Consider the following 22,875-nt stretch of genomic DNA (forward strand, 5'->3'; position numbering starts at 1 on the left):
TCCTGAGATAGCAGAACGCTTTGGCCTGGTTTCACAGACAGGTCTTGGCTTAAATCAGGACTTTGTCAGATTTTTAAGATGCTCTTATATACATACCCTAGAAAAAAACATGTCTGATCTGAATCTTATGACAAAACACTGCCACTGACAAATTTTAAGATATATCAGTGTAAGCATTAAGAACTCAAACATGTATTTTAGAGCACTTTTCCACCATCGCGCCGAATCGTTCTCGTTGCTTAATCGTTCCACACCATGCCAGCCAGTACGTAAATGGTTTCATTTTCCACCGCAGGGCTGATAACGGAAATTTTTAGAACGTACACACAAACGCGTCACGCGCTGCCTTGGTAACACAAGAGACTGAGCTATAACGGCTCTCCACACATTCATTTCATTCAGTTATAGAACCGTGCTGAAAATTCTGAGCCGAGAACAGTTTGTTATCGTGCCGTGTCGAACCAGGCTCACGTGGAAACATAACTGTAACCGTTTCAGACTGTGCTTAGAACCGTTCGGCGCGATGGTGGAAAAGTGGGGATTAGGTTATCCTTGTCTATGAAACCGGGCATTTATATTTATTAGATCTGCTGTGTGTGTGGAGTTTGCAGTGGAAATCCCAGCGAAACACTGTCCTCTGGATGAGCTCGAGTTTCAGATTGCGAATAAATGGATGTCAATCGACTGAAAAATCACATGTGGACACACACAGTACACAGATGTTTTATGGATTAGGTCCATAGTGCCATTAGCCAGAATACTTCAATACTGAGAACAGTAGTGAAGATTGATATTTGTAGACGGTTCCTCGGTTGAAGTATGGCTGGTCTCGGTGCATGTGTAGATCAGATCGACCGATTCGAATCTGACCTCATTGAGCTCTGAATCTGCATCAGATCTGAAATACACGTACAGAGCTCAGCATGGAGGACAGTCTTGAGAAACAGAGCAAAGAAGTGGATGTTTATCGAGACACATGGGTCCGATTTCTAGGTAACGTTACTAGCACTCGCGTGACCTCCAGCTAACTTACCTACACTGTGTGTGTGTGTGTGTTTATCAGATCAGGTCTTCATTACACGCTGTACAGAATGTTTCGGGTTTAGCATTGAGAACCGCTATTATTGGTTATACTATGTTCACTGAAAAGTTTCTAGCTCGTTTGACTTGATGTGGCGTTGCGCAGACCGATCGGCCAAAACGACATCAAAGTACCGCGAGAGCACAAGGCTATGTACGCTTTGAAATCGCTCTCGCGATACTGTGTTCGTCGATGGTGCTGCGCAGCGCTTCGTGAACCTCGATCTCGTCTAACGCTGGGGCTGGATCGTGTGATTATAGGTTATCTAAACAAAGGTGAATCAGTCCACACGTGTGATAACCTGCGTCCTTCAAAGTCCACAAGGTCAAACCGAACAGAGATGGTGTAGCTTACAGAGGATTTCAACAGTAAATCAAATGAAACATACACAGTAATGCAGTAGCAATAGTCATGTATAGTAGGGCTGCTCGATTATGACAAAAATCATAATCACGATTAGTTTGGCCAATATTGAGATCTCGATTATTTAACATGATTACTCACTAAGTTTTAAAACAACATAGAAAAATAAAAAAACTTTGCTTTTAAACTGTGAATTCAACTGAAAAATAAATGTAAAGAAATAGCACCGCTGAACAACTGTAAAAGAAGGGGTGCGCTGTGGATTTATACCACAAGAAAAGAGATGATCCTTGCCAAATGGAATGCGGCACAATAATCGTTTTTCGTAGATTATTTTGTTTTTGTTATTGTTGAAAGCCAAAATTGACGATTACAATTATTTTCGATTAATTGCACAGCCCTAATGTATAGTATTAAAACAATGACATAAATCTATTTTCTGCACAATACATACTCGATCTTAAGTAAACAGCGTAGAGATTTGGAGACGACTGCATCCATCAAATTTCATGCTGCCTCTTAGAATTTGAGCTCAGGGGTCCCCAAACTTGGTCCTGGAGGGCCGGTGGTCTGCAGAGTTTAGCACCAACTTCAATCAAACACACCTGAACCAGCTCATGGAGGTCCTACGAGGCATTACAGAAACTTGCAGACAGGTGTGGTGTGCTGAGGCAGGTTGGAGATAAACTCTGCAGGACACTGGCCCTCCAGGACCAAGTCTTTTGGGGACCCCTGGTTTAGCTCCTCCAGCTCGAATCAAACACACAATATGTTCTTTATACTGTAGTATGTGTGGGTGCAGTATCGATACGTTTTGGACATACTACGGCCGTGATGTTTTCAATGTTATGTGACCCATGTGCTCTTTCACTTATGATGTAATAAGAGCGGTCACAGAACCCCAGAAGCAAACCCCCTCAGCTGTTATAAAATGTACTGTAACCCACTGCTTCGCGGGGCTTATTGCTTTTATAAAACAGTTATTCCATATATTTAGGCTATGTGGTCAGCTGTTATAAATCTGGGTATTTTATAACGGCTTAGAACTTGGCTCAACCAATCAGAAACAAGGACCAGAACTGACCGTTTTATAAAATGTATTTAGTTGCATCTTGAAGTATACTTGAACACACTAGGGTTTGAAAGATGGGTTCAAGTGTACTTCAAGGGCCAACTGAAGATTCTTTTAATACAGAGATAGTATGTTAAATACTATGTTATTGTCTCAAAATAGCACAGTTGAGTACACTTAATGTTCTTAAAATTATCCTACGAAGTACTAAAGTATCATTTGTAGTATATTAAGTACAAAATTAGTGTGTGAGAAAATAGAGCACCTTAAGTACATTATGGAAGTTCCCTTTTTCACCTGGGTGAGGATGCTGCTATAGTGTCACAGGCATGGGCCGAATACCAGTTTCAAGATATACAACGGTTTGGAAATTCACGGTTTTTAAACCACTGAAAGTTTCTGTTATACCGTTCCAAACGTATGAGCTGTTTTGTGCAGGAATCCATCAGGTTCGGTGCTATATTTTGTTTATGCTTAATTAGTTGTTTGCTCATCTGCATTTAATTTAGGGCTGCAACTAACGATTATTTTGATAATCGATTAGTTGGGCAATTATTATTTTTTCGATTAATCGGATAAAAATGTAAACATCTTTTGCTTATAATAAGTAAATCAGATATGGGAAAAGTATACACAACTGAACTCATTAGCCTTCTCCCAAAATGTTGTGAATATCTCCATAATTAACACACCTGGTGAGTTGATCCAGGTGTGTCATATTAGAAGCAACTGACAATAGTCTCTCCCAAACGTGGGAGCGAGGGGAGGGTGGGCCAAGGAAATATTTTTTTTTGTGCCATGAAAAGTGAGATATTTGTCATTCAAATGTAGTGAAGTACAGTAAAAAGTAAACAGAAAAAGTAATACTTAAGTACAAATACTCAAAAAGTGTAGTTAAGTACAGTACTCAAGTAAATGTACTTCGTTACCCATATAATCTTTAATTTTGTCATTTAAAACACCTCTCCCCTTTAAACTTTAAAACTGCGCAGCTTGAAGAGATGCATGCAGAACACATCAGACTTTAAAACTGCGTACCTCGCGCTGCACGGAGAGACACGTGTGACTTTCAAACTGCGCAACATGTGCCGCACGGAGAGACACATCTGGCTTTAAAACTGCATACCTCGCGCTACACGGAGAGACAAGTGTGACTTTAAAACTGCGCATCTCGCGCTGCACGAAGAGACGCATCTAAATCTCAGTCCCAAGATGGCGTAGCAGTGCAGACGTGTTTGGCGTCCTCTCATTCTACTATTTGTATTTTTCGTCTTTTTTGTATACATTTCTATTTATTTTTCATTTTTATTGTTATTTTTTTCCTAATTTAAATTAAATATACCTTCCGGTAACCCACTTCCATTATAACTAGCCAGCTAATTACTATAATTACGATAGCTGCTAGCTATTTAGCCTCCGTTAGCTACTGCTAGCGACCTTTACCCTCTACACAGGCACCAGCCGGGAATTTATTTATTTATTTATTTTTCCTGAACAAATACCTGCCAGCGTTGGACTGTCCTTCTCCACTTCAACAAATGATTCCTGCCGCTAACCCCTGGACCATTACTCCTGATCTTCACAGCTAGCTAGCTTCCACAGAATGACCTAGCCTCGAAGCTACCCCTGTGCATCTCCCAGCTAGCAAACAAAATTACTACAACAACAATTACCTCTTTCGCCATCTGGCCCGTTCCCTTCGTCGGCGCGGCGTTCCGCCGTGCTTCTGCGACTGGTCTGCGGACGTGGTTCTGTCCGTTGTGCCTTCGACTTTGGGTGCCCCTAGTTCCACTCTACATGCCTCAAATACTTTGTTTGTTCCACCTCCCACACATGCTGTGACCTCACCCAGTGTGACCAGCATGTCCAGAGATGCAACTTCTCTTATCATCACTCAGTACCTGGGCTTACCTCCACTGTACCCGCACCCCAACATATCCCTGTCTACACATTATGCCCTGCGTCTATTCTACCATGCCCAGAAAGCTGCTTCTTTTATTCTCTGTCCCCAATGCACTAGACGACCTGTTATGATAGCTTTTTGCCGTACCCTCATCCCTACTTCTCCTCTGTTCCTCGGGTGATGTGGAGGTTAACCCAGGCTCTGCGTGCCCCCCGGCTCTCTCATTTGTTGACTTTTGTAATCGAAAAAACCTTGGTTTCATGCATGTTAACATCAGAAGCCTCCTCCCTAAGTTTGTTTTACTCACTGCTTTAGCACACTCCACCAACCCTGATGTACTTGCCGTGTCTGAATCCTGGCTTAGGAAGGCCACCAACAATTCTGAGATTTCCATACCCAACTACAACATTTTCCGCCAAGATAGAACTGCCAAAGGGGGAGGAGTTGCAATCTACTGTAGAGATAGCCTGCAGAGTTCTGTAATATTTTCCAGGTCTATACCCAAACAGTTTGAGCTTCTAATCTTAAAAATTAATATCTCCAGAAATAAGTCTCTCACTGTTGCCGCCTGTTATAGACCCCCCTCAGCTCCTAGCTGTGCCCTTGACTCCATATGTGAATTGATTGCCCCACATCTATCGTCAGAGTTTGTTCTGCTGGGTGACCTAAACTGGGATATGCTTAACACCCCAGCAGTTATACAATCTAAAATAGATGCCCTCAATCTCACACAAATTATTAAGGAAATCACTAGGTACAACCCTAAATCTGTAAACATGGGCACTCTCATAGATATTATCCTGACCAACTTGCCCTCCAAATATACCTCTGCTGTGTTCGATGAGGATCTCAGCGATCACTGCCTCGTTGCTTGCATTCGCTATGGGTCCGCGATTAAACGACCACACCTCATTACTGTCAAACGCTCCTTAAAACATTTCTGCGAGCAGGCCTTTCTAATCGACCTGGCTCGGGTATCCTGGAAGGATATTGACCTAATCCCATCAATCGAGGATGCTTGGTCTTTCTTTAAAAGTAATTTTCTTACCATCTTAAATAAGCACGCCCCTTTCAAAAAAAATTGAACAGATATAGCCCTTGGTTCACCTCAGACCTGACTGCCCTTGACCAGCACAAAAACAACATGTGGCTGCAAAAGCATCAAATAGTCCACGCGATATGCAACTGTTCAGGGAAGTCAGGAATCAATACACTCAGACAGTCAGGAAAGCAAAGGCTAGCTTTTTCAAACAGAAATTTGCATCCTGTAGTTCTAACTCCAAAAAGTTCTGGGACACTGTAAAGTCCATGGAGAACAAGAGCACCTCCTCCCGGCTGCCCACTGCACTGAGGCTAGGTAACACGGTCACCACCGATAAATCCATGATAATCGAAAATTTTAATAAGTATTTCTCTACGGCTGGCCACGCTTTCCTCCTGGCTTCTGCAACCCCGGCCAACAGCTCTATGCAGTCTATCACAGTACCATTCATTTTGTTACCAAAGCCCCTTATACCACCCACCATTGCAACCTGTATGCTCTAGTCGGCTGGCCCTCGTTACATATTCGTCGCCAGACCCACTGGCTCCAGGTCATCTACAAGACTATGCTTGGTAAAGCTCCACCTTACCTTAGCTCACTGATCACATTAACAGCACCCACCCGTATCACGCGTTCGAGCAGGTATATCTCACTGGTCATCCCCAAAGCCAACACCTCCTTTGGTCGCCTTTCCTTCCAATTCTCTGCTGCCAATGACTGGGACGAATTGCAAAAATCGCTGAAGCTGGAGACTTACATTTCCCTCACTAACTTTAAACATCAGTTATCCGAGCATCTTATTGATCGCTGCAGCTGTATACATGGATTAAAGTGAAAAAAATTCTTCTGACTGATTTTTTTCAGGCAAAGTCATATTCCTTTAACCGACACTTCTAAATAGTCGAAACCAATAGCGTTTTAAAGGGAGATGTTTTGAACCACTTTACGTAGTATTGACAGTATTTTAAAAGCTATTTTTAATCTATGAAAATAATAAACCATCTATAACTTTTCAGTGCATTTTTTAATTTATCTTATAAGACCAAACAATATTTTCTGAAACTCTTAATAATTAACAGAAAAAAAGAACAAAATAAAAGCACCACTAAAGACCAAAAATTTTGTTTGCATTTGTCTCCAGAGTGCTTTTCACTTTTTCTGCCTTTTGGCTGTGAAACCATTTTCCTGAAGCTTGACTACACCTGACACCCGTTTCAGAGTTTGACTAGTTACAGTGACTAGTTACAGTGTTTGACTAGCTTTTCTAAGGCGACCGTTAAGAAGATATCACTTCCAACATTTCCGACTTTCAGAGTCGCGGAGACTTTTTTTTCTCCCTCGAACGGCTGGTCGCACCGTAGATTTTTCTTAGTCGCACCATTGAGAAATAAGGTCGCACTCTAGAGCCCTGTAATGACATGTGTCACAAGTTATGTTAATGAGATGACGTGTGTCACAGGTTATGCTAATGAGGTGGGCGAGGCATTCCGCGCGCTCGTGCCCGTCAGTGTGGTGTGGGCGAGTTACGCAGTCGCCACGGTATACGTGTCCGCAGACGCGGTGGACAAAGGCAAGAAAGCTGCAACGGTGGGTGAAAATATACCATATTTTCTTCTCATGTTTCAGTTGACTTTTTAATGAATGATTTTGTAAAGTACTGATACATCATAATTGTGTATGTAATGTAATAAGACATGTTGCGCAAAAATCACTGCCAGCGACCCGAGTCCAAATCCTTGCTCCTGTATCCCTCTCTCTCCTCCTGTCAAAGATTCACTAAACATTAGGGCTGTGTATTGGCAAGTGCCTCCCGATATGATACATATCACGATAGATGGGTCACGGTACAATATATTGCTGTGTATTTCGATACGATACACATTTGCGATATATTGCAATACTTTAAATAGAAAATGTCAAAAGTAGAGCTAGAAATACACCAGCGGGGGTTTTCTGTGAGGATAAGTGTAAAAACATCCCTTACCTCTGCAGAGTGGCCATGATGTGTGATGCATGGACCTTTAGATCAGAGGTTTGGCTTCTCAAACTGTGGGTCGCGCCCCTCAAGTGGGTAGCACAGGGGAATAAGGAGGCTCACACAAGTCACTTGACTGTTGTGGTGCATAACAGTTAAAACACTGAACATGGGCAGAATAAAACCTCTGGTTCATCCGTGCTGTAAATGTGCTGGTGTCACATCCGTGAAAGCTCAATAAATGTCATTGTTACTTTTCTTAATAAACTTTCTGTCTAATGCACTGTACTAGCCAAGTGACTTGTGTCATGACTTGAGAAGCTACAAACAGCATTATTTGATATAACTCATTACTCCATGACTTCTTTAGAAAACCAAAGCACACCCACACATCAGCTCTGAGAGCTCCAACTCTTATATTTTTCACCATGCTCGCTTCCACTTACTTTTGGCCGTATGTATATGACATGATTTTTAAAAAATTATCGATAGTAGAGGTACGATAGTTACATGTATATGTTTTTGCACAGCCCTACTAAACATGAGAATTTCAAAGAGAAGTCAAGTAACTGGATGCATTACAGTAAGAAGTCATACTTGTAACAAGACATTAACGGGACATTAGAAAGAGTTTGTGTGAAAGGAAATGTGTTTGTTCTGTCGTTTTGTTTTGGTTATGAGTTGAGTGTGTTGACTGGTTGTTGTGATTGATGTTGTATTTTGAAGGTTCATGGAGAGAATCCAGGAAAGACAGCGAGAGTGACGGTGGCCGTGGTTGACACGTTTGTGTGGCAGGCTTTAGCTTCAGTCGCCATTCCTGGATTCACCATCAACCGTGTGTGTGCTGCTTCTCTGTTCCTGCTGGGAAAAACAACACGCTGGCCACTTCCTGTACGCAAGTGGACCACCACCGCCATCGGCCTCTCCACCATCCCCTTCATCATCACTCCTATTGACAGGTGTGTGTGTTTGTGTACAGGTGAACTGACACATGCTGTCTGTGTGCAGGTATGTTTGTGTTTGTGTGCAGGTGTGTCTGTGTGTGTGTGTGTGTGTGCGTGCGTGCGTGTGTGTGTGTGTGTGTGTGTGTGTTCGGCCTCTTAATGAGGCTGTAACTATATGAAATATCATCTCTCTCCAGACCAGCAGGGCTGCACCCAGCAAGCATGATGGAACCATAATGTAGCCTGCAACCAGTTGTTTTCTATGCATAATACATGAACCTCCGGACCTCTAGAGCAACAACCCTTCAATTAGACGATGGAGAACCAGAACAGACCATCTATAAATGCATGAAACAAAAGCTATGCCTGTAAAGCACGCAACGTATAACATGTGTGTATTACAGCAACTCACATAAAACTACTTGGAAAAGACATTTACAGTATGTTCGAAAACATTCTGCATACAANTTGTGTGTGTGTGTGTGTGTGTGTTTGTGTGCTTGCTTGTGTGTGTGTGTGTGTGTGTGTGTGTGTGTGTGCGTTTGTGTGTGCGTGTGTGTGTGCGTTTGTGTGTGCGCGCGCGTGCGTGTGTGTGTGTCTGTGTGTTTGTGTGCTTGCTTGCTTGCTTGCGTGTGTGTGTGTGACTCACTGCTGTCTGTGTGCAGGGGTGTGGATTTGCTGTTGGATTCGAGTGTGCGGAGAGTCTACGGTGACAGTGAAAAACATGAATGAGCATCAGGATTTTGACCTCTGACCCCAGCAGCTTCAGTGACCAGCAGGTCTTCAGCATTTTAATATTCACTGAACATCTGGAGTTGTTTTTTAATGAATTGTGCCTGTCAAATATCTTCATTGCCCTGTTTGAGTTATAGTTTTATGGTTTTGTTTATGTTGTTTATGTCTTGTTTGTTTGTTTGTTTTTGCATTGTTGTGTTTTTAGATATTTACCTTTCTGTTTAATGCATGGATTAAAGTGATCTTTAAAGTGAATATGATTGAAAATGTTAAGGTGTCAAGGTGAATATTATTGCCTGTAATGAGAAGCAACATTGTGAAGATGTTGTATTATGTGGGGTTTTTGTTGTGTTCATCATTTGCTGTGAACCGTGTGGAATAATATTAAGAATCAAAGCTTTTCGACTCTATGCAAGTTGTTTCAAGGGACGAGAAAACGGGGCATTGAATAATAAAAGATCATTTAAGCAAATGTTTGGTGCTTTTCTGGGGTTTAATGTGACCGGCGTAAGATGAGAATAAAATCAAAAGTCTTGTCATGTATGAGGTATGTCAGGGTCATGAACATGATGAAGTGGGTAAATGTTGTTTGTATGATTCAATAAAACTGTCGGAAGGAACATTGTGTTGTTTGGTGGGTTTCTGCTCATGTGACCGGTTGGTTACTCCCGTTTAACCGTCAGCTGTTACCTGTTGACTTGATTATCATCACATCTCACAAAAGCACAGCAATCATCTGATTCTCACTCGTCTGAAGATGATTTCTAGTTGTTTACTCGTGATGTTTGTGGCCAGTGTAAGGGCACAGAGCGGTAGGTGAGGTGTTGTTGTGGTTTGATGTGTGAAGCACGTTTGACTTGATTCATCGGGAGGGTTTTCTTCAGATCTGTCAGTAGACTGTAGCAGTGATGCCGTCGCAGTGAGTTGGAGACCCAGACTGGATATATCAGAGAAACTGGATCTGTCCAGAGCTCTGCTGGGAAACTGTCCTCCCAGTTTTCTAGGTTCAGATGAAACTTTGCGCTTTTATGTTTCACTGCGGGATTGTGGCTTTCACAAACGGGTGCGTTATTAGTCATGTGATGAACTTTCTGCTTTTTGGTTGAAAACCGTACAAATAAAATACAATGCTCTTGACTTGTGTGTAAGGTTTCTGTGAAGAATGTGATGTATTCCAGTGTGTTGGTCTATGACCGAGGACCTGGACTCTCCTTCATCTCACAACCCCTCCGATGTGTTTACGATCTGTAAGTCACATGTTTTGTGTTACACAATCTTTACGCTGTTGTGAAACTGAGCTGGTGAAGCTTCCCTCTCTCCAGACCTCCAGAGCCAGACATGATGACTGCGTTCAGCCCTGAAGATGAGGAGCTGGATGCAGCAGAGGAAGAGATGACCTTCTGCATGGAGCTCATGAACAGTCGGTCAAACTTTTCTCTTTATTTCTCATCATTCTGCGTTTTAAGTAACATGAAAAACAAGTTGCATGTTAAAAGAGAAACTATCTCATTAAAAAGATGCTAAACTCTTGATGCATTCACTAATCTTTCACATTGAGGCTTTTAACCAAAGTGAACGTTTGTTCGTTCGTTCGTTCATGAGAATAAAGGCTGTATCTTAAAGGGTTACCTAAAGCTTTCTTCTGCTGGAGTTCGGTTGTGTTTTTAGCCTCCTGTTGTCTCCAGTCAGTTCCTCACGCACACATATCCCTGTTTGGTTTCAGAAAGTCTGACATTATTCAATCATGTTGAGATGTTTGGACGTACTGAACGTGAATGATATCTGCAGGTGATTTTAGTGGCCCTGCGCCATCTTTGACTTTTAAACTGGGCTCCAGTATTCCCATCAGAGCAGAAGTGGACAGTCACGGATCTCTGCTGATGTTTCTGGAGAAATGTGTGGCCTCCACAGACTCCGACATCAGCCGTGTCAGTCAGGTGCATCCCATCATTTCGAATTCGGGGTAAGCAGATGTTTATTCATCTATAGCTCATGAAGACTGTTCACATCTGGTGCTTCTGAGACTTTTGGAGATCTCGCAGGTGTCTGATGGAAAATTCCACATTCCTGCCGAGACGGGTGCCCGCTGAAATCCGGCTTCACCTCAAGGCCTTCAAGTTTGCTCTTGGAGAGAAAGTGAGGACCGCTGCCGGTGTGGCTTTGATCTCTAACGTTCAGGTTTTATTGGTTGACGTCTTTCTCCGTTTGACGCTCTGTATGCAGATTTTCCTTCATTGTGACTTGATGGCGAGGGACATCCACAGCATGATGGTCAATGGAAAAGCGTGTCACTTTGTGAAGGAGAGCAACAGGTTTTCATTTTGTGTGGTGGTTATTTGAGGACCAGAGATGGCTTTGTTGGGTTGATGATCACGAATTGTTTTATTACAGATGGGAACTGCTTGATGATCCTTCTCAGAGTTCTGTGTGTTCATGCTGTGAGACGACCTGCCCGTGGAGGCCAGACATGACGAGCGGTACGATCGCTGGACTTCACACACACACATCTCATCTCATCTCATCTCATCTCATCTGGATTACCAAACCCACTAACAGCCTGATTTTTCTCCTCAAGGCGTTTCTGCACGCAAGGTTCTCGGGCCCTTAATAATTGTGGAGGATAAATCTGACAGATCTCTGGACACTCAGGTTTTTGAGGAAGGTTTGTGCGGTCAATGGGATGTCCGTTTCAGTTTATTGTCATGGCTTTACACCATGTTATTTCTTTTATGTTCAGGTTTGAGTAAATCTCCGGTTTGGTTGTTGGTGACATTGGTCACATCGCTGCTGCTCACTGTAACAGTTGTGTTGGCCGTGAGTTATTATCTGTGTGTCTGGAGAGGAGGACGCATGGGCTACAGACCCAGAAGAGATCTACTGACGAAACGCTGATGCTCAATTATTTTACAATAAAGATTGTGAAAAATATGAGTGTAAACATGGATTTGTAGACCTCACTTATTATTGGCTTGAAATGTTAATACTTGTTGTGACCAGCAGGTGGTGCTGTTGATCAAGTCATCTGTACCCCAACAGTAACTTATGTAAGATTCTTGATCTGGCCAAGAAATGTTTTCATTTGATGACCTAACTCGATAATGTCTCATTCACACCGTTAAGCAGTCACGTGCACAGATAGGGCTCAACCTGTGCAGAGCACATGCCCTTTTTGCCCTTATACTCCCTTTTATGGTGGTGTTTTTTATCTTTATTTCATTAAATCGGTGCTATTGGTCACTCTTTACGCCTGTTTTACACATATTTAGCCAATGATAGGTTAAAAAGAGCTTGTGACTAAATCTTGATGGATACGCATACGCGCAAACTGTCAGTAAAACTTGACTGAGCTGCAGTTCTTTCCATGGCAGCTGAAGATCTTCTTGTTTGAACAAGTACAGTGTTTTCTTTACGCAAGAAACATGTCTAAAATGCTCATTTTTATGTATTTGAGGTCTGGGACATTTGGGAATGGAGAGGGCCAGCATTTGTCTGCACAATAGCCTGTGCACAGTAACATTTCATCTTTTATAAATTAGGTTTTGGCCAAATGTATTTTACAACAGGAAAACTGAGCACCCATATACAACAACGTTGTAACCCGTTGATTAAAACTGATGTCGGTGTTTTTATCATGACGGACAAAAAGCACATTTGCACACATTCGCTGGTCAAAAACCCTGTAACGTTAACTGCATTTGAGTTTGACGCAAAGCCACGCAAAGAGTGATCCTCGTCACCTTTGTAAAATATATCTAAGACATTTCTCTTTTAATTTATGATTGATAATACACTTAATTAATAAATCGTATTGTATGGTTGCATGGTGAATTCATGTTCACGCTGTAAAAACTTGGATTTGGAAGCTGCTTGAAACCAGTAAAAACTTATATGTACAATTTCGCCATGTGATGGGTTTTCCCAGATGGCATCACCTTTTCAGAAGAATATGCCTTAAAAATATTTAACGCAATTTTCTGTCATCCTTTTAGTGTTACATTATACAATCACGCTCTTATTCATGTAAATTTTTATGCGTGATTTTAAACTGTTGCTTTGACGTGTGCGGTATAGATACAGCGTCTAGCTGCGCGGCGCAACGCTACAGCGGTTCCGTCTGGTGTGTACACACCTTATACACGGCTGCGTCACTGATCTCTGTCAACGCACCAATATTACGTTCTCCTTCGTGCTTGAATGAACAAAAACACACAAGATTATGACTTAAACCACATTTTGTTTAGTATTTGTGTCAGAAAGCCTGCCTTAGGAACTAAAGTGTTTTCAAGTGTTTCCTAGACGGACCAGTATTAGTGTTACCTATCGGTACAACGGCTTTCTGCCTTTGTTCATGCTGCTGCTATGTCTTTTTGAATGTGTTCATTTATTACAAGTGAGTTTGCACAATATCGAATTCAGTATTATGTTATGTATGCTATCGCTGTTTGCGGATGTTTACATTGTTTGTATTTCCGCTTTTGCAGTTATTTGCGGACGTGATTGCCGCGATGTCTCTACGTCGCTTCATAGCGCGTCGTGGCAAGCCTTTGGAGTTATTTTGTGATAACGGCACCAACTTCGTTGGAGGTAATCGAGAATTATGAAAGTCCTTTGAATTTTGAATTTGTTGAGTAACCACAGCTATCTTAGTGAGCAATACAAATACCATGTCTTGTTAAGCCATTTGAAACTTCCCAGTGCTCAACAGCTAGCTAAAGCCTACATGTACCATCCGCATCCATACTCAGCTGGCCTGCAGGCACTTCAAGACAAGTACGGGCAGCCACAACAGCTTGTGCAGTCAGAGCTGGGTGCCATCATGAACAGTCCACCACTTAAATTGGGCGATGCTAATGCCTTTGATTCCTTTGCACTTTCCGTACAATCATTAGTTGGCATGCTGAGGACTCTTGAAGGCCAGAATGGTTACGAGCTCATGTGTGGCTCTCATGTGGATCGTATGCTGGTCAAGTTGCCACCTGCCTATCGTGATGGCTTTGTTGAATACTGCCTGAGCAAGAGAATTCTGCAGACAGGTACTGATAAGACCTATACGCTTCCTGATCTGGCCGCCTGGTTAGAGATTAAGTCTCAAGCCAAACGTATTTCCAGCAGAGCCGCAGCCATGTTTCAGAGCGACTCGCCCAAATCCTATGGTAAAGCTACAGCATCCGCACGTCCAAAGGATTGATTCACACCAGTTCTCTTGACCAGTGAGGGAAGCTCGAAAGGTCCTGATGCTGCAGCACAGAAATACAGCACAAAGTCGAAACCAATGACATATTGTCCTTATTGTGATAACAGGGACCATTACCTCAATGCCTGTGATCGGTTTAAGAGACTAACTACCACCCAAATTATCACTTGGATTAAAGAGGAAAAGCGCTGCTGGAGATGTGGTCGAAATCATGCAGTTGAGACCTGCAACCTCAAGCGCCCATGTAGTGTCTGTAAAGAGGTACATCTCACAGTTCTGCATGACTCTGTTAGTGACACATCCCACGCTGTTCTCATGGTTAGCTCGCCGTCTACTAGGATTTACCTTGACCGACCTAACCGTTCACCCAAGGTCATGTTGAAAGTGGTTAAAGTCCTTCTCCACAATGGTCGGCGCACTATGGAAACCTATGCAGTTCTTGATGATGGGTCAGAGAGAACAATAGTCCTTCAGCCAGTAGTGCAGCAGCTCAAGTTAACTGGTACCCCCGAATTGCTCCCATTACAGACAATTCAACAATGTCGCACAGAACTTGAGGGATCCGCTATATCCTTTGAGGTGTCATCAGTATTCAAGCCCAGAAAGAGGTTCGCTATACATAATGCATTCACCGCTACTGGGCTGTGTCTAGCAGAGCACAACTATCCCCTGGCTGCTCTCCAGAAGGCCTACCGACACCTGAAGGACCTGCCACTGCCTCCTGTGGACAGAGTGCAACTGTTGCTCCTTATTGGATCTGACATGCCGCATCTCCTGACACCAGTTCAGCCCATATGCCAAGGCCCAATTGGAGGACCCATTGCTATTCAAACATCACTTGGATGGTCCCTCCAAGGCCCGATGAGTCCAATGCAGCCCTCACAGGGATTTCAGCAATGTCTTCTCATGACAGTTCCAACCAATGATGATCTGATCCACCACGTGGAAAGACTCTGGCAAGTTGAAACCCTCCCGTACAACACCAAGATGGTTACCAGGTCCAAAGAGGACAAAGAGGCTTATACCTTACTACAGAATGCCACCGTCAGGGTGTCTGTAGACGGTGTACAACGATACGCTACGCCATTGCGAGTTTACTAAATGCGGAGAAAACAGCTGTTCTTCCCAGTTTACGTCGCACTGAGCGCAGGCTGGCATGAGATCCTGAGAGAACTAAAGTCTACTGTAGTGAAATCAGTAAGTTGGAGTTAGCTGGTTATGTGGCCAAGATAACTGCAGAGGAAGCAGGCCGAAGTGCAGAGTCCTGGTTTATTCCACACCACATAGTGCATCACAATGGTAAAGACAGAATAGTCTTCAACTGCTCCTTCCAATATCACGGACAATCTCTGAATGATCAGCTGCTACCAGGTCCAAATTTGGGTCCATCCTTACTAGGTGTCCTACTGAGATTCCGCCAACACAGTGTTGCTATCAGCGGGGACATCAAAGGTATGTTCCACCAAGTACACTTGCTACCTGGGGACAAATCAGTGCTGCGCTTCATTTGGAGAGACATGTGCAGGGAGGTAGAACCTGACATATATGAGTGGCAGGTACTTCCATTTGGCACTACTTGCAGCCCTTTCTGTGCCATCTATGCCCTCCAACACCACGTCCAAGGACACAAAGGTGATATGGACAACTTAGTTGACATAGTTGAACATTCGTTCTATGTTGATAACTGCCTTCACAGTGTACAGACAACAAGTGAAGCCAAAGAGATAGTGGGTGGCCTGCGGCAGTTCCTTTCCCAAGGGGGCTTTGAGATCAGACAGTGGGCACGCAATTTACCAGCCGCGATTCAACACCTACCCACAGAGGCCAGATCTACAAATAGTGAGCGCTGGTTAACTCAAAGTAGTGCTGACCTCCAAGAACTCACTCTTGGTCTGCGCTGGAATTGTATCAGTGACACCCTGGGGTTACTGGAGCTACCTGTGCATTAGAGGCTGTGTCCACCGAGGCGTTTACGCCTGCGGCAGGCGTGTTTTTTCAATTGTTTCCTATGGAAACGCCGCGCTTTTAAAAAAAGGCATCAGCTGACGTTTTTTTTCCGCGCTCTGCGCTGGTGCTATGCGTTTTTCCCACGATCAGCGCCGTCGTTCGACCGGGCGCCCAGAGTTGAAAAATGCTCAACTTTGGGCAGAACGCTGCGCCTGCAGCGGGCGTTTTCAACCGAGCTCCTGCTGTTTTCAGCCGCGTAAATGCGCCTCGGTGGACACAGCCCCTTAAAGGGTTTTAATGCACACCTTACAGCCAATCAGAATCGAGTATTCAAAAAGACCATGGTTTAATTTGTCATTAAGATGTGACCAATAAAGGGGGGGTGCCCTTTTTCAGTTTCAAAGGCATAGTTGCCAAGTCCACTTATAATACGCGACCTTGGGCTTCTTTTTCTGTCAAGTCGCGTTAAAAAATCACTTGTCGCGGGTTTTGGGGCTTATTTAAAAAAATATGGTAGCTTGCTTCTGAATCTGACAAGCAACTTCGTTTCTTTACATCTATGGTCGCTGTTTTGTTCAACCCATTAACACCGTCTGCTCACAGCTAGGCTTTTTGGACTACATATGGCAGCGCACAAGATCACAGCACCGTGAGAGCTATTTGAAAGCATACAGAGACGTCTACTGTCGCATCACTCTCGCGGTATTATGAATCGGCACGGCGCCGCAGGAGGTCACACAACAGATCTAACCACGTAAAACAACATAGAGAAGCCAAGAATGTTACAGTGGTCTCTTCATGTAATCATCGGTGCTCTTTGGATAATCGGAGGTAAATATCATACTAAAAGGATAAAATACTCACTTAAAGATAAAAAGCATTTTATAACCGGGCTACATCATTAAACATGTTAAAAGTATAGATCTACGCGTTTGGCTACACAGCGTTATTCAAGCCTAAGCACGCGAATAGCATAATTTGTCCTCAAACACACCGCCTCCTTTCCCCTACCAACTAAACTAAATGTATTACATCTGTCACGATTAGAATGAAATGTGAAAATGAACGAAAAGTGTTCAGATCTGATCACGGTGCAGCAAAGGGATAGGGAGGGATGACCCTATTTATAAATGTATTGATCATTGCAGAATATCATTTAAAAAAGTATACATCCAATGCATATAGTTCAGTTTTACTTTATTATAAATGTGTGGTTGTTACAGCTACGTTAAGTGGTCATTATATCTTCTTCTTTTCCAACTCTCCAGGCCTATACTGCTCACATGTGATCAACGATTATACTGGATTTCCTCTTGCTTTGTTGCAATTAATTTTTGTAAAATAACTTATGTTTGTGTTTTTCAAACAGGGTAGTGTCAGTTTAAAATGACCCAGGCTCGTTCGTTAATAATACATAATTCATTCAATTCAATTCAATTCAATTTTATTTATATAGCGCTTTTCACAATGTGCATTGTTCCAAAGCAGCTTTACAGGAGCAAAGAAAATAAAAAAAATATTATATTCATAATAATTTACATTGATGATCATAAATAATGTAATAATGTTGGGCATGTTTTTGGAGCTGTAGTTGCTTATTTGTTTTGTAAGAGTTGGCAACACTGCTCAAAGGTTCTGTGCAGGGCCCTGCCGTTAAGGAACAAGAAAAATGAACTTTTATTTCTTCAGGATGAATCTCTTCAGTGTGATTCAATTTTCTAGTACAGAACTATGACATGAGAAAATGACTGTTAGAGATTATATAATTGTTCTTCTTTGTAAAGAGCAGACGTGATAACTGCTCACATTATAAGACTTCAATGAGAAACAAAACAACAGAGGCGGCTCGTGTCTCTGTTCAAGAGACTCATTTGCAAATGAAAGAACTCCGAGAGCATCACAAATTGTGTAGTCAAGAACTTTGATCAATTGTTGAAGCGTTTTTCTGATGGATTATAGAGGATTAGAGCTCTTCACGTCTATTATTAGCTAAAGGTTTCAGACCAGAGTTTAGCATCTATGAGCTCATGGCCACATTTCTATAAATTCAGTTTTAAGTTTTATTGAATCGGACTCGGGTACAGGTTCGATTAACCTGACGATTGACATCGGAACTTCACGTGACCCACAGAACAAACGTCTGTCCTAAACGGCGGAGATGTCTCCATTTGAACGGGGTTGACCTCATTGACTTTCATCAATACACAGTGAGTGGATCTAAAGACAAAATTGCTGTTTTTGAAATGGAAAGAACAAACGGATGCACTCGTCCACATGGGAACATGAACCACAGAGACTCACAAGTGGCCATTTGAGCATCAGGGTTAACTGAAGGGAGCCACTTAACAGCAACCCTGGAATTTCAACAACACGAGACTTTGCTGCTGGTAGAGATGTGGGATGAAAGGCAGAATGAAGGCAGAGGTCACTGAAGTGCCTGATGGGTCACTTTAAGAGTCGAGCGGCCGTCTAATGGCACTAATGAATGAAAGTTTGCTTCATTGTGTTGCACATACAGGTGGTCTGTTAAGACCCACGTCTATTCACGTGTGCGCATGTGTCACTCATCTGAAGCACACACACAATACAACTTGCGTTTCTGTTTTTACGAACTATACTTTTTCTGATTCTATAGGCACATTACACAGACCGAGCTGTGTATTCAACACACGGCAGTACACAGACACTCCACAAGGGTGAGACGTTACTTTACAAATCCATCACAACACAAAAGACAGACAGACTCACTACAGCAGCTCGAATTCTTGTGAACTAACACATTCATTTAGACAAAAGCATTTCTCTCATGTTCTGTTAAAATCCATGTGCAGAAGTTCATTTTAATAAGTGATTATTCAGATGCATCTTTGCTGGTCTTAATAACTCTAATCCAAATGACAAAAATTAAAGATACACAGGTCGTCTGTGTATTTTAAGACAGATTTCATGCAGGTACATTTTCTAAACTGGAGTGAACCCATTCCTTTTAAATGACCTGCTTAAGTTCACATTCCAACCAGATGAAAACAGAATCAGCATCAGCATCATTACCGCAGCTTTCATTTCAACATCAAAGTGTTCATTTACATAAATCAAGTATCTGATCACTCTCTAAATAACATGTGCCATTAATAACACACACACTTCTGCAGGGACTTGACATAGACCCTACACTATATGTTTTTTTCTGAGCTAATGATATTTTCTATGCCCTACACTAAACCCAATCCTCACACAAACCCCCTTCGGCCTTTTTATATAAGCATAATTTACTTTGTTTAATACTCAATTTGAATTGAGGGGACTGCTGCTTCGTAGGGGGGTTTCGCTTGGATTTGTCTGGTCCTGTTCACATTATGCATGAAGAATTTATGAGCCAATAATCGCAGGACAATGAAAGATCTCCTCATAATTCGTTTTCTGTTTCATGTGACATATGCAAAAAAAGCACAAATGCATTTATTTTAATATTTAGTTAAACATAATAAATGTACAAGAGCAAAAATAAATGTATAATGAAAATGAAAATTACAAAAACAACCACCGTAGGGCGCTAAATATCTATAATAATAATAATAATACGTTTTTTACATGGAATTGATTATTCCGCTTTTATTTCCCACATTTTCTTCGTTAAGAATATTTAAATTTAAAGTTATCCCGACAACCAAGAGAAAAACGTCTTTAAGTGAATTAATTTGTTTCATTCGCAAAACAACATGTAAATAAATTAAATAACAATGTTTAGTGACTGTGAGTCTTTCTAATATTCACTGTCATTGACATTTTGGGTTTTAATGAAGGGAGTTCGTGGATGTTGCTTCCGTTTTGGTCATTTATGGAAAATAAACGTACACATTATCGAAATTAACTTCTAATATAGTTTAGATTCTAGCTTTTAATCACACTAATATGTCTAATCATTTATATATATTATTTGTCGTGTTAAGTTGAAATTTGGTCTCTGCGTTTTGCTAAGGCATTATAATTTGTACACTTTTTAGTATAATATTATTAAATTAAATCTTGATTTTACAATTAGATAAAGACATAGCAACATGAGAATAAATAATATTCTGTTTACAATTATTATTTACCTCGAGTTTGTGTCATATTGTTAAGGTTAGGGTTAGCTTTCCTGTAGCTCAGTGGTAAGAGCATTGCGTTAACAACGTTAGGTTGTGTGTTCGATCCCAGGGATTGCACATGCCTGTGTATAAATGTATAGGATAAAGCTATGTAAATCGCTTTGGATAAAAGCGTCTGCCAAGTGCGTAAATGTATTGTCTGGTGGCTAAAAACACAGAATATATTCTTCACGAGCTCAAAAAACTTTTAACTTGTCAAATTAAATTAAATTAAATTAAATTGAAATGCAAATGCGGCATTTTCTCAAATTTGTTAATTCTAATATTTCATTTGATGTGCCCTACTACCATCATGCTCTTTTATTCGTGTCTGTGTGCGCGTGCGTGCGCGTGGGTGGGTGCTTGTGTTTGTCGGCCGTCCTGCATGTCTCATAGCCTATTAAACAAAATGCAAATTCGTAAAACATAAAAATAATACCAAACAAGTAGTATTAATTTCCCTTTTTCCACATTAAAACATTACTTATCGTTTTAAATTGTTTAAAATTCATTAAACTTTTAATTGGTTTATTTAAAGGGATACTCCCGCCAAATAATTACTCACTCTCAAGCTGTATACATTTCTTTGTTCTGATGCAGACAAAGAAAAATATTTGGAAGAATGTTAGCAAATAACATTTCTGGGACATCATTGACTACCACAGTAGAAAAAAAGTATTGTATTTTTTTGTTCTGTTAAACATAAAATTATATATTTTGAAGAATTTAGGAAAGCAAACTTCTAGGGCACCTTTGACAACCATTTTAATTTTTCCTACTATGGAAAAATTCAATGATGTCAGAGAAGTAAAAACTCCATAAGTTTACTCAATTAACTACAGTCAAATTATTAAAGGATTTTAGTGTGAACAAAGAAATGTTTCACATCTGAAGGTGATGTTTCCATCAACTGATCTGAAAAGTAAAAAAAGCAAAATTACTTCCTGGAGTCATTTTTAATGTTGAGTGACTGACACAAGCAGCTCTCTAACTGAATTTAAAGTGAACGAGTTTCATGTACATACTAAAAACTCAGTACAATGTTCAGAGGGTCAGTGATCTCTTTGCTAAAAATTCTGTGACACTGATTTGTTTGTCTGAGCACTATGACATTTCAACTGGGTATTCCAAAGATTCCCGGATGATCTACTTCCGGTAGAAATTGGAAGTGCAGAATGATGCATGGCTGATATTACCCACAACTCACTGCGAGTAGGCGGAGTTTAGTGACGCTCCACTGCATTAATGAATGATATAACTGATGCGTCACTAAATTAATAAACAGAGTTAACATTACATATGAAACAATGAATGAATAAATACTTCAATGGAAAGAGCTGTATTTTGATGTGAGTGACAGTTAATGGCCACAATGTTGTCTAGGCAACAACGGCCACTTCCGTTTCCTGTTAGTATGTCCCAGTGCGTGCAGATCGTTTTGCTACACACTAAAATGTAGCATTTGTGTTTGTACATAGATTGTTTTTGCAGTTGTGACTGTTTTAGGCCAGCAGTGCAAAAATTCACTTTGAGCTGTTATTCGTGTAAGAAACAGGCACGTCCTCCACATCACTGCACACTTCTGTATGTCCATTTTTTCCTAAAGTCTTTCATGTGCCATAATCTATATGAATCCAGCACCGCCCGCCCCCCTCCCACTCACTATTCCCCATCTCTTACAGATCAAAGGGTGCATGAAGTTAGTGGGAAATTTATAACAAACACAGGCACCACTAAAGGCCGGACAGCATGTGCGGCAGGGAGCTTTTATTCCAGCTGAAGAATGGAGCTCATGGAGAGCAGAAGTGCTGGAACAGCCGCCCTGACTGTCTAGATGCTCTGAGGATAGAAAATTGAAATCAATTAGAGGAGAATAGAGGTATGAAACATCTCTCACAGACGCTCCATTCAGTGACACAGATGGACATGATGGCATGAATACACACTTAAAACACATACACACACGCGCGAGAGGCAGACGACTGTGAGTGTTATAGTCAAACCTCATTGAAGTTGTTCCTATATGCTGTTGTACTTTATTGCTGAAGTGTAACTGATCTCCACTAACAATATATCAAAGATTTACATTCATGGAGACAGTGTGCAGACAGACAGGAATGTGAGTGTGTGTAAATACAGCCAATCAGATCTCTGAAAGCACACATGGAGTCCTGTCTGAAATTCTCATTGGTAATGAGATGTTTGTGTTGATTGCTCCGCCCCTTCTACGCGCCAGAACTACAGTGGGATGTGAGTCTGAGACAGGTATGTGCAGAGACCCCTTGCATGTCACCATTTATAAAAGCTACAGTCTGTAACTTTTTCAGTTAAACATAAACATAAACAGAAATCAATTATTGAACAAGAAAATAAACAATCACAACTGTACTGTACTGTGTACAAAGTATTTAATTATGTCACATACATAAAAATAACCTCAGATATCAACATATATATAGCAAAATTAAACATAACATTTACACAATAATTCA

The 22,875-nt window shown here is 41.4% G+C and overlaps 2 protein-coding genes across 4 annotated transcripts; both read left to right on the plus strand.

The window, feature by feature from the left end:
- The first annotated feature begins 793 nt into the window (after window positions 1-793).
- mtfp1 (mitochondrial fission process 1) lies at window positions 794-9,735 on the plus strand. The gene is made up of 4 exons (XM_057327502.1): window positions 794-993; window positions 6,921-7,048; window positions 8,163-8,395; window positions 9,046-9,735. Exons 1-4 carry the CDS (start codon window positions 924-926, stop codon window positions 9,110-9,112), a joined length of 498 nt encoding a protein of 165 aa, XP_057183485.1. The 5' UTR covers window positions 794-923; the 3' UTR covers window positions 9,113-9,735.
- Window positions 9,736-9,861: 126 nt separating this feature from the next.
- Window positions 9,862-12,053, plus strand: LOC130550107 (zona pellucida sperm-binding protein 3-like). 3 transcript variants are annotated; one of them, XM_057327491.1, is made up of 9 exons: window positions 9,862-9,927; window positions 10,000-10,178; window positions 10,265-10,362; window positions 10,438-10,535; window positions 10,904-11,078; window positions 11,158-11,427; window positions 11,507-11,592; window positions 11,691-11,777; window positions 11,853-12,053. In XM_057327491.1, exons 1-9 carry the CDS (start codon window positions 9,873-9,875, stop codon window positions 12,005-12,007), a joined length of 1,203 nt encoding a protein of 400 aa, XP_057183474.1. In that variant the 5' UTR covers window positions 9,862-9,872; the 3' UTR covers window positions 12,008-12,053. The 3 variants fall into 3 exon arrangements, with proteins under 3 accessions (XP_057183474.1, XP_057183480.1, XP_057183466.1); XM_057327497.1 differs by having other exon boundaries at window positions 11,158-11,251; window positions 11,339-11,427; window positions 11,691-12,053; XM_057327483.1 differs by having other exon boundaries at window positions 11,691-12,053.
- The last annotated feature ends 10,822 nt before the right edge of the window (window positions 12,054-22,875 follow it).

Source organism: Triplophysa rosa, linkage group LG2, assembly GCF_024868665.1.
Source record: "Triplophysa rosa linkage group LG2, Trosa_1v2, whole genome shotgun sequence".
NCBI lineage: Eukaryota > Metazoa > Chordata > Actinopteri > Cypriniformes > Nemacheilidae > Triplophysa > Triplophysa rosa.

Bases quoted from the DNA above. Each gene is read 5' to 3' on its own strand.
- mtfp1 (XM_057327502.1), top strand. From the start codon at position 924: ATGGAGGACAGTCTTGAGAAACAGAGCAAAGAAGTGGATGTTTATCGA. The intron at 994-6,920 runs GTAACGTTACTA...CGTGTGTCACAG, and splicing joins CACATGGGTCCGATTTCTAG to GTTATGCTAATGAGGTGGGC. The intron at 8,396-9,045 runs GTGTGTGTGTTT...GTCTGTGTGCAG, and splicing joins ATCATCACTCCTATTGACAG to GGGTGTGGATTTGCTGTTGG.
- LOC130550107 (XM_057327483.1), top strand. From the start codon at position 9,873: ATGATTTCTAGTTGTTTACTCGTGATGTTTGTGGCCAGTGTAAGGGCA. The intron at 9,928-9,999 runs GTAGGTGAGGTG...GGTTTTCTTCAG, and splicing joins CAGTGTAAGGGCACAGAGCG to ATCTGTCAGTAGACTGTAGC. The intron at 10,363-10,437 runs GTAAGTCACATG...CCCTCTCTCCAG, and splicing joins CTCCGATGTGTTTACGATCT to ACCTCCAGAGCCAGACATGA.